Raw genomic sequence first — 12493 nt, 5'->3', positions numbered from 1 at the left:
CCCCCCCCCCCCCCCCCCCCCCACTGTCCTGAAATCATTAGTCTGTATTGTTTTAGAAAAGCTGTCACATGACATTACACAAAAATGTATCAGTACTTGTATCTGTGAGTACTTGAGCAAGTATCAGTACTTGTACTTGCAAAACTGTTATCGGTGCATCCCATTATTTATATTTATAAAAACAAAATCATTGCGCAAATCTCACGTTTCATTCACTCCCATCGCACACATCAGCAGAATGCTTCTACCCAAATCTTCAAAAGACTTCTAGCCTCCTCTCCGCCCAAGCTATCCCTATCCAACCTATACCTCTCGTTCCGTGACATTCACCAACAGCCAGACCAATACACTCCCACATTTGTCCACCTGTGGGCCCAATTGATAGGATGCCCAGTAGATGACACTTTTGATAGTATTCTACGTGTGTGGCAACACGTCAGGAATAATATAATTAGTGAATCGTGGCGAGAGACACAATTCAAACTACTTCACCGTGCCTACTACGCTTTCAACTTCGTTCCTGTCTCTTCAACACCAGACTGGATACAACATTGCCCTAAGTGTGACATCCATCACCTGGACTTTATTCACTTGATCTGGTCCTGTCCACGGATAAGTTCCCTATGGCGCGATGTAATTGACTACATGAACTCTATGTCAAGATTAACCAGGGAACCCCACTCTGCCTCCTACATGATATACCTCATGGGCTTGCTTCTCCTGTTCCTTCCATCTCACGCTGGGAACACCTGTGACTGTTGGCCTCTAAAAAGATTATCCTCACTAACTGGCTATTGCCAAAAGTCCCTACGACGGAGGACCTACAATCCACTCTACACAAGCTTATGCTTCTCGACAAGGCAGACAAGCACAACGAGGAGAAGCGCATAGAACGTTTTTTCTCCACATGGTCTTCCTTCCTTACTGTGACCCTCCCCCCCGACCAACTCCAAAGTATCATGCGGTGCTTTCAAAACTCCAAATGGTACCTTACAGCCAGAATCTCAAATTCCCTAGGGGGATTGGACGTACTCTAGACCCACCGAGGCAAAAACTAATCTACATTCCCTGTAGGGGAATCGTCCCCATGGTAGCCACTCATTGACACACCCACTACTTTCTTCACAACACCCCGACATTGGACCCCTTGACGGCCAACCTGTCCCACATTTTCCTGGTAGATTCCGAATAATGATATAGTCGCTATAGTTGCTAAGGAGGGTATTGGCAGCACAGTTTACCCTCTCTGCTCCTACTCCATGACGCACCAAAGTATCTTTTCTTTCCTTTCCTTTTCTGTTTAGGATGTTCAACATTAAGCATTAAGTATTAAGATTTAGCTTAGTTGTTAGAAATGTTACTGTGGATCCATGCTACTGATTCAAGATTAACCAGGGAACCCCACTCTGCCTCCTACATGATATACCTCATGGGCTTGCTTCTCCTGTTCCTTCCATCTCACGCTGGGAACACCTGTGACTGTTGGCCTCTAAAAAGATTATCCTCACTAACTGGCTATTGCCAAAAGTCCCTACGACGGAGGACCTACAATCCACTCTACACAAGCTTATGCTTCTCGACAAGGCAGACAAGCACAACGAGGAGAAGCGCATAGAACGTTTTTTCTCCACATGGTCTTCCTTCCTTACTGTGACCCTCCCCCCCGACCAACTCCAAAGTATCATGCGGTGCTTTCAAAACTCCAAATGGTACCTTACAGCCAGAATCTCAAATTCCCTAGGGGGATTGGACGTACTCTAGACCCACCGAGGCAAAAACTAATCTACATTCCCTGTAGGGGAATCGTCCCCATGGTAGCCACTCATTGACACACCCACTACTTTCTTCACAACACCCCGACATTGGACCCCTTGACGGCCAACCTGTCCCACATTTTCCTGGTAGATTCCGAATAATGATATAGTCGCTATAGTTGCTAAGGAGGGTATTGGCAGCACAGTTTACCCTCTCTGCTCCTACTCCATGACGCACCAAAGTATCTTTTCTTTCCTTTCCTTTTCTGTTTAGGATGTTCAACATTAAGCATTAAGTATTAAGATTTAGCTTAGTTGTTAGAAATGTTACTGTGGATCCATGCTACTGATGGAGATGAATGCCTTGTATAATACCTCCTGACTACATGATTAGCCTGCTTCTGTTCATAAGATCCTATGGGGCACATGTACCTCTGTTGTTATAACATAGCTCCTCTTGTAACTCTTTATTCATCCTGTAGTGCATCCTTTGAAATACCAATAAAAATTACATGCGCAAAAAAAAAAAAAAAAACATACATTAAAACAGAGATGTACAAATCCCAGGAGCTCCGCGTGCTCCTTACAAATGACAGCGGCCTCCCTAACTTTTTAAATTTTTCTCTAGTCTAGTCTTGGAGCTGAAAAAGTATCTGTACTTGTACCGAGTACGGTACTTGGTATTGGTGCATCCCTAGTATGTATACAAGCTGCCCGGAACTGACTTTAATTCCTTATTGTACAGGGGACGTATGTGATCCCATTGCTGGCATCTGTACTTCAAGATAAGAATCACTTTGAGAGACCGGACGAGTTCTACCCACAACATTTTCTTGGTTCAGAGGGAAATTTCTTGAAAAAAGAAGCATTTCTGGCATTTTCAGCAGGTAATCTAATGTCAAATAACATAACAAGCCCTTTTATTACCTACATTACCAGTAGATCCAATCCATCTCCTTTTAAACCCCTTAACTATCCTGGTTAAGTCTTAAAAAAATCAAAAACGTTCACACTATCACTCACTGCAACTGAATCCCATTCCTAATCTTCAAAGCCCATCTCTGGGCAAACAAAAAAGTACCCTTGCAGTGGGGTTACCTCCAGACTCCTAGGGTTGAGTGCTTGTTTATAATTGTTTGTGTCTAGGGGCTGGAGTAAAGCAGATTTACTTACCTGATCCCCAGTCCCACTGGTTCCCTCAGGTCTGCTAGACCAGTTCCTGCAGCTTGCTCAGTGGTCTGGGAACCGGTGAAGCCATCATGTCTAATGCAGGTTCCCTAATGTGAGGATGCCCAAGGACATCCCACCAGCTGGAGTGGATAGGGAGAAGGGGAGAGCACTGACCATTGTGGGAATGGGGACTAGATAAGTAAATCTCCTTATACAGGCAGCTAGACCTTGGGGAGAAGCCCCACTGCAAGGGTACTTTTTTGTTTGCCCAGATATGGGCTTTAGGGCCCATTCACATATGTCATGCACACATCAAGATACAGTTTCAATATCCGCTTTTAATAAAGGAAGCTGAAGTGTAGAACAGCAGAATCTGTTTTTGATAGCCCCGCCACCCAAGATCTACAAGGTTAGATCACTGAAAGGAGCATGGCTGGGGTTCTTCTAAATTTCCCATTCACACTCTGAGGTGCGTTTTTTAATTGAGTCTATGTACTTTAACTTGCAAATTACCCATTTATTCCTGATGGGTCCTCAAAGAGCATCTATCTACCAAAAAACGCACTTGACCCTTTTTTTCCCCAATAACATTTTAATGTAGCACGTGTGTTTATACCTTAAAGGTGCATTTTTTTTCTTTTAGGTAAGAGAAGCTGCGCCGGGGAGAACTTGGCTAAAATGGAACTCTTCCTCTTCTTCACCACATTGCTGCAAAACTTCACCTTCAAGGCTCCTCCCGGGGCAGAGCTAGACCTCACCCCTGCAGTTGGATTCACAACTCCTCCAATGATCCATGACATTTGTGCTGTGCCTCGCAACTGATAAGAAAGGAGAATACACGCAACATGTAGAGGTGTGACTGGGAACCACAAAATGCCTCGAAAAATTCAGAAAGAAACGGTTTACACTTTAGAGCTATAAACTTTTTTTAAAGACCTTTATGTAGTAAATAGCAAAATGCGGCGGATTAATATAGAAGAAGGTTCAATATGACAGCAGATGTTAAAATATATACTTTGTGCATTTCTGACTATGAACACATTAGTGTACTGTATAAGTACTTACTTTAAGTGACACTAAACTCCGGAGTTAAATCTTAAAAATGCATTCAAGTACCGTAACGATGAACAACAATGTATCTTATTTATGTATCACTCGGCTGTAGATCCTCTAATCATCTCTGAATTGGTGCCGACACTGTCCTTCCTTCTGGAGGGGGGCTACTTTTGTTCCCCATGGTCCCCGTGTGTGTTGTAAAATAGTCACCACTCCAAGCTCACTCCCGGGATGGACTACAATCTCAATACAAATTAGTAAACTAAGCACGAGATTGTAGTTCATCACCGGAGCGAGCTTGGAGCTGTGACTACTTTACAACACACACAGGGACCATGGGGAACCAAAGTAGCCCCCCTCCAGAAGGAAGGACAGTGTCAGCACCAATGCAGAGATGATTGGAGGATCTACAGCCAAGGGATACACAAATAAGATACATTTTTATTAATAGTTAAGGTACTTGAATGTATTTTAAACATTCAACTCCTGAGTCTAACGTCACTATAACATGCTACATATTTGCTCACGATCATCAACTGTGAACACGCAAAGCCGGAGACAATAGGACTTAAAAAGTAATCACAACAGACAGTCTATGTAAAGCTCTCCTGGCAAGAGTCCTGTCTGTAATTCTGCAAAAAAAAACATCCACCAGAAAATCTCATCGATCTAATGTTTCTTTTCTTTGTGGAGTAGTAAAACAAGGTCCAAAATGCAACTACAGGACTAGAGGCTAAGGGTCATCCTGGTCTGATGTTTGATGTACTCTCTGTTGGTAAATATTTAAATGAGTAAAGACCTGAAAATCTTTAATCTGAATGATGATCCTGCAAATAAAACTGGACTGAGATAAATGACAAAAACACATCGGTGCTTTCTTGTGCATTAGACATCCAACCGACCCGAGTACAAATTATCCTGGTAAAAGAATGCGGCAAGGAAGCCTATATACAGCTCACCTGGCAATAGTCCTGACTCTAATTCTGCAAAAAGTCCCTAAACCCTTCTATATAAAAAACACAAAAAACACTCATTCCATTCTTCTTTTTTATATGATTTACTGCAGGAGCATTTTTTTGCACAAATGTAAAAATCTGCATTTTGGCTAGAAAATTAGTTAACACACCAAAAAATGATATATTTCCTGAAGGAACAGGCCTGTGTTATAAAAAAGAAAGTAGCTGCAATTTTTTATATTCATCTGATTATCCACTTTTCCATATCCAATCTCCACTAAACAGCCATAACATTATATTCTCCCAAATTATATTGAGTAGGTCCCCCTTTGGCAACCAAAACAGCCCTGATCCATCAAGGAATGGACTCTACTAGACCTCTGAAGGTATGCTGTGGTATCTGGCACTAAGCTGTCAGTAGCAGATATTTTAAGTCCTGTGAGTTGCAAGGTGAAGCCTCCTTCGCTCCCCACAGGCAAAAGTGAGCCTTGGCCGCCCATGACTCTGATGCCGGTTCAACAGTTTTCCTTCCTTGGACCACTTTTGGTAGGTCCTGACCGCAGCAGACTGGGAACATCCAACAAGAGCTGCAGTTTTGGAGTTGCTCTGACCCAGTCACCTAGACATCACAATTTGACCCTTGTCAAAGTCACTCAAATCCTTTCACTTGTCCATTTTTTCTGCTTCCAACACATCAACTTCAGGGACAAAATGTTCACTTGATGCATAATATATCCCCCCCCTCCCCCACTTCCAGGTGTCATTGTAATATATCCCCCCCACTTCCAGGTGTCATTGTAATATATCCCCCCACTTCCAGGTGCCATTGTAATCTATGCCCCCACTTCCAGGTGTCATTGTAATATATCCCCCCACTTCCAGGTGTCATTGTAATATATCCCCCCCACTTCCAGGTGTCATTGTAATATATCCCCCCCTCTTCCAGGTGTCATTGTAATATATCTCCCTTCCCCTACACTTTGAGGTGTCATTGTAATATATCCTCTCCACTTCCAGGTGCCATTGTAGCCAGATGATCAATGTTATACTCTTTAACTCACAGTGGTGACAATGTTATTGTTGATCTGTGTGTATTTTCAGTAACAAAATATATCAAAATTAATTTTAGTGCACAAAAACACGAAAATCTTTTACTTTTTTTGTAAAAAATAAAAGATGAGGTTATGTTGAGTAAGTAGTTACCAAGCCTCAAAGATACAGTATGTGTGCCTGTAAAATGGAACAAGGTCGGGTTCTTTTTAATTTTAATGATCTAAATAAAAAATATAGTAATGTTGCTGCAATTGCTGATGATGTCATATAGGGTTGCACAGATACCAAGTACAGTACTCGGTACAAGTACGAGTACATGTACAGATACTTTTGAGCTCCAAGACTAGACTAGAGAAAAATTCAAAAATTAGGAGGCAGCTGTCATTTGTAAGGAGCACACGGAGCTCCAGTGATTTGTACATCTCTGTTTTAATGTAGGATTTAGTTTTTATAAATATAAATAAAGGGATGCACAGATACCAGTTTTGCGAGTACGAGTACTGATACATTTTTGTTTAGTGTCATGTGACAGTTTTTCTAAAACAATACAGACTAATGATTTCAGGACAGTGGTGGAGTGCCAGAGCCAGGTCCCAGCTGCAACCGCTGCAACCCTGGTAGTTCTCATGAAAATGCCAAGTATCTGCACTGGTACTCGAAAAGTATCTGTGCATCCCTAATGTCATACATTGTAAAATGCAAAGGATTGCACCTAAGCTGTTGGAAGAGCAATGTTCCCAAGACATCATACATAAGACAGCTCAGCAAAACAAAGGTGGACAAGGACTTGGAAATAGAGGCTAACAATAAACGTAGCAGCATCACTCAAAGCCAAACCACAGCTATAAAAGTACATAAAATCTTGGGATTTATGAAAATAAAAATAAAAAACATTATCCTACTATAGCATTGCCTCTGTATTAATTACTTGTAAAGCCACATGGAGAATACGGGGTTTAGGGGAACACATAGGGACTGAGTTATAAATCATCTACCCAGCCATAGGTTGAGCAAATGCTAATCACACGGCATTCCCACCACACTTAAGCACCAGAGATGGTTGATCCAGGGAATATCCGATTGCCTTGTGGGATCAGGTAGGAATGTTTTTCCTCTGTTGGATGGTGGGGGGGGGGGGGGGTTGCCTTCCTCTGGATCAACAGTGGGTAATTGTGGGCATAGCGTTCGGTTTTAGATTTTTTTTTTTTCATATCTCTATAGGTTGAACTCTATGTCTTTTTCCAAACTAACTATGTAGATGGAGCTGAGGAGAATTCCTATGCTCCTTCGCTCCATATAGTAGTGGGAGTGCCCTGCGAATGGCATTCACCCAGCGTACGGCTGAGCGGAAATTTTATAAATGAGCCTTATATTAAAAAAGGACAAATTTTGTAAAACATCTTAGTGGTGACTTAACTGACATAGTAACATGTCCAAGGCCAGTATAGAGATTAGACAAATTCACTTTTTTTTATCTAAAGGGCTGTATAAAGGACAAGGGAAAGCAGCATGTGTAAGGAAGAGTTAACACTCAGTTTAGAAAGGGCTTCTTTACAATAAACAAGGATAGACCTGGAATGTCAACAAAGAAAATGGAATTTGAAAAACGATTTGGTCACTTTCTTGCAAGTAATAAAAAATTCTAAGATGAGATCATCCTAAAATATTATTAATAATAAGAAAACACTTTTGATAAAGCGAATTGATTTGCCTTTCCTTGGGGGCATGGAAAGAATATTTTTTTCTTCCAATTTGGGGCAACAGGTGCCCAGACGGGTTTTCTTTTGTCTTTCTCTGGACCAAAATTGCCGGAGTTGAGGGTGAATTTGATGGGGCTGAAAGGGTAAACCTGATGGGTATAAGTGTTTTTTTTTACCTTATTAACCGTGTTATGATTTTCAAATTTCCACATCAGATCAATTTGATTTTCTTTTCCTATTGCTTGGTTAAAGGGGTCTGGAATGCTGAAAAAAATTCAGGAGGTAAATATAGATGATTGTACACTGTAGATGGCCCACATTTATGTAAACATGAAAGCAGACCTGCACCCATCAAAAGAACGTTCTCCTTTTTCCTCCCCTCACTCATACACAAAAGCAGAATGTTTTATCATTTGGGGAAATGTTTAGTTTCTTTTTTTTTCTGCTGCAGCTCAATATTTCCAGCTTTCCTCCCTAGGTGAGACTGACATAAAAACCCTGATGCCTCGTAGAACATTCACATCACATATCCCAAGAGGCAGTGTTTTACTGAGGGGCGCATGCATGTTTGTGAGATCCACAAATGTATAGACATAACATTAGTCTCCCCCGGTATTTAGGACCTGACAGAGACCCACAGCATGTCTGCATATGCACAGAGGACCTAGATACCCAAAACCAATGCCATGTGTACATGTAAAAAGGAACAGGAATCCTCCACACGTGCGCAGACACGTGAAGGTCTTGTTGCCGAATGTCCTAATAGCAGGAAACAGTGCTGCGAGTGACTGCGGATGGCGCCGCTTGTTGCATGAATCAATTGTAAGAATGTCAACAGCATTCCAGAAGTCCTTACAGGATAATCAAGTGTTCATTTATGAAGAACCATGTCAAATGAATACAAGCGCTTTCAGGGCCATGAAGGGTCCCTTCATCAGGCTTAACATTGAGTCAAACCAGACATGGCTTGGGTCTGTGCCAGGTCCAAAGAACCTATAAACATCTGCGACACAACTGCAGCATGGTAGAGGAGCATTGGGAGGAGAATTTTGACAGGCTGAAGTTCCTCTTTTAGGGCCTATTCACACCACAATGTAGAGCACTGCAACACGTGTTTTCATTCATTGTGCATTGAATACCTTTTTATGGCATTTAATTGGGGTCACAAGACTACTTTTATTGTATCAGGGCACAGAGCTTTGAGGGCTGTTGGGAAAACTCTTCCGTTGCTTTCATGTACATTACAATCCCTTACCTGCACTTGCTCTTCCTGCAGTGTACACCTTGTAGTACCCTCAATGGTACTTGTGGAGCCACTGCCAATCGAAGACCTACGGTGGGCCAGGTGGCGTGGCTGTCTATGATGGACCACCATACGTAATATTGCTGGAGTATACAACTCTACCATGAGAATTAGAACCTGTGCTTAGCATTGTTACCACTTAGACAGAAGTAGAACATGTTGGCAGGATCAACAGGTATGTGCACCCATTCTAAAGAAAAATATCAGAAGAAAGATATACAATTATAGTGCGCATAGCAACAGCAAGCATTTCAACTTCGCTTATTTGATGGATTTACAAACACTGTAAGTGTGATAAAGTAAATGATACACAGCAGGAACTGCAGACATAGAACAATGGATTTGCTTAAACTGGCCGCAATATTGCTCGTAGTTTTGGCCGAGCAGTGTTAGGGGCGTGTCTCGCACTCCTATGAATGTTGCTGTCTCACAGCTCCTCCTGGTGGTTGCTTGCTGCCATTGGACCATTGATAGACTATCTTGTCAGCTGTGGGCTAATGACTCCGACCCCATGCCCTCAGCACTTTTCCATGACTACTTCATCAACTGTGAGCTATTGAGCCCAACTAACGAGCTAACGAGCCCAGGTTTGGAATTGGCTAGTGGCACTTTATTTAGGCATCACAAGCAGTGGGCCCAGAGCCTGTGATAGCTCTATCTTCATGAGCCTGTATTCCGTGTCTGAATGTTGTCGGTTCCAGATGTAGTTTTTCAAACCATGCCTTCAACCCAAGCTTTTACCAAGAGCAATTTTGGAATTGACCAGCAATGCCAGTCTACACTAATCTCATAAGATGCATTTTAGGCAGTAGTCACACCACTTACATTGTGCTTAGCATGAGTTGATGCGTTTCACATGCACATTTGTTGATGTGTAATGTGTTGGTTATGTGTTTAGATGACGCACTGAGATCCTGAGGAATGCTGAATTAAGTTTTACTTCCTTAGAAAAACATTACATGTATATGTTCAGCATTGTGAAGGAAACAGGGAGAGAAAAAAAAACTTCCTGTGTATCATAGATAAGCATGCACATAGAGACTAACATTGCACTAGACCGCCACCTACAGCTCAAAAGACAAATTACAGATAGTAATACAATCAGTATATGCTGGTGCATTTCCAACACAATGACGTGTTTTATTATTAATGCATTGCATTAGTCAGCTTTTTTTTTTTTTTTGGTAAACAGCCAGAGCCTAAATACTTCCTGACTTCCGGTTCCGGCGCCTGATGTAGCGGCTGCACGGAAAAGAGCTCCTGCACTGCCAGATTTAAACGGCATATAAAACCCTTCTCGGCCGCTTGTAAACGCCCCCTGTCCTGGGAGAAGTGACTGGGAACTGATACTGAGCTGCCCATGGATAAGTATCTGGCAAAAAAACGCATCGGACCGCGTAACAAAAATACGCCGACGAGACCTAGGAGGCCTCAATCATCTCCCAAGATGGCCGCCACACAGGCTCTGCCATATGCAAGCCCGTCATCTGAAGATGACCGCCCGCTTCTTTCTGAACATGGCATGATCGCGGCTGAAGTCGCCAAACTCCTTCGCCCTACCATCCAGGAAGCGGTGACCAAGGGGGTGAATAAAGGCATCCAAACCCTGCTCTCGGAACTACTCCAGCAGGCACAGCGGCTCTCTGAGGCGGAAACTCGAATTGCTCAGCTGGAGGAGGGGAGCGAATCCACGGCCACCCAGCTGGATTCTGCCCAACGTTCCATACAACATCTGATGGACAAGGTGGAGGATCTCGAAAATCGGTCCCGCCGGAACAATGTACGAATCATCGGCCTCCCGGAATCATATCGCCCCTCCTCTCTGGCGGACATATGCACCCTTAATATCCCGGACCTCCTCGGGATCCATAGGCCTTGCAGAGTGGAACGGGCACATAGAGTGGGTCCCCCAAATCCGGACAGACGGTCACCACGCCCGGTCATCGTAAGGTACCTGGACTACAATGACCTCTCTCCGATTTCAGGCACTGGACGGCTCCCAGCAATCGTTCCCGGATCCAGCGGAGGCAATCGCTTATATACATCGGATGCTGGCCCCTGACGCCCCTCGCGGAAGCCAAAGTTCTTTACGCCAGCAAAGCCAATATACACCGGCAAAGAAATCGCTGCCTCGCCTTCCGATGACCCCCTCGGATTCGCCATGAGGTACAGATAGCCACTTGGAATCACAGCCATGCCCGATATGTCGTCCAGGCCAAGGTGAGCTCTTTCCGCCTCCCCCCATCTACTATCTCACGAGGGGGACGTTATTGGCCTTGAGCCCTAAATGCCTCGGGCGTTGTTACTATTGTTATTATTGTTACCACCTCCGGACCCCCTGGTACGCGTTCACCTACCCTCTGCTCTCTATCCTGGCCGAGAAACAGCCCACTGTTGCACATTGGAGCCGTTCCCCTGGCTTAGCGGAGCCGAGACTGTCCCTGCTATGCTCCTCAGGAAAAAAGAGAAGTCCCAAGGTATGACCCTGAACCTTGTTTTTTCTTGTTGTTCGTTTTTATTTTAGTCTTTATTTTTGTCTCTGAGTTTATTTTTGTTTCAGAGTTTTTGTCTGGGTCCTGTTGACCCCGGACCGTTTTTTGGGTTCACCCATACACAGCCGATAACTGTTCTTACACGTTATTCTCGTGTTACCTACGATATCTATGGATCTGTCGTACATTCACCACCCCCATCCGCAGTCTTTGCTATATCATTATCACAAGCTTACGATACTACTCGAGGGAGTATTGTGGTTGGTGCACATATTGATTGTAATTCTGTTACTAAATGTTCATAAATGTTCATATATAACTCCTATGTATTGTATTTACCTTGCTGAACCTGCTTGTCCCCTAATTAAATGGCTATGAGAGTGGTCTCCTGGAACATAAACGGCCTGCGGTCACCTGCCAAACACGTAAAAACCCTTCGGTTCCTAAAAAAATTGAAGCCTGATATAGTGTTATTGCAGGAAACACATCTTTCACAAATTGACATAGATAGGTTGCGGAAATTCTGGGTGGGGGAAGTCATCAGTTCCCCATCTGCGGGAAGGAGAGCGGGAGTAGCCATCCTGTTCCACAAAAATTTACCTTACAAAGTCACCCATGTGGAAACTGACCCTGAAGGTCGCAAACTGTATGTTTGTATCACTGTCCACAACAAAACCTACTCACTTTATAATTTCTACTTCCCAAACTCACCGACGGCTCAACACTTCCAGGAGACCATCTCATGGATCATGCGTGATGATAATCCCAACAAGCTCTTGGGAGGGGACTTTAATTCTGTTATGGTGGCGGGGGAGGACAGGTCTGGGAGCTCAGGATCCCCCAGGGTACTTAGCTTGTCAAAACCCAAACCAACACACTTGGCAGAATTGACTGAATCTTTGGATCTGGTGGATGTATGGAGGATACGACACCCATTTGAGCGGGAATATAGACACTTCTCCTCAGTACACAACACATTTGCTAGAATCGACTATTTCCTGGCATCTGG

General features: G+C 43.5%; 1 protein-coding gene across 1 annotated transcript in view; it reads left to right on the top strand.

Moving 5' to 3' along the window:
* Nucleotides 1–3812, top strand: part of LOC108800994 (cytochrome P450 2K4-like) — a 32828-nt gene extending 29016 nt beyond the window's left edge. The window contains exons 8-9 of the mRNA XM_018572973.1: nucleotides 2500–2641; nucleotides 3568–3812. Coding sequence (XP_018428475.1) covers nucleotides 2500–2641; nucleotides 3568–3746 — 321 coding nt within the window. The 3' untranslated portion in view covers nucleotides 3747–3812. The remainder of the gene's footprint in view (nucleotides 1–2499; nucleotides 2642–3567) is intronic.
* The last annotated feature ends 8681 nt before the right edge of the window (nucleotides 3813–12493 follow it).

Source organism: Nanorana parkeri, unplaced genomic scaffold (assembly GCF_000935625.1).
Source record: "Nanorana parkeri isolate BGI_ZX_2015 unplaced genomic scaffold, ASM93562v1 scaffold2191, whole genome shotgun sequence".
Lineage (NCBI taxonomy): Eukaryota > Metazoa > Chordata > Amphibia > Anura > Dicroglossidae > Nanorana > Nanorana parkeri.
The sequence above is the reverse complement of the archived record's forward strand: the minus strand, read 5'-3'. Positions and strand labels throughout refer to the sequence as shown.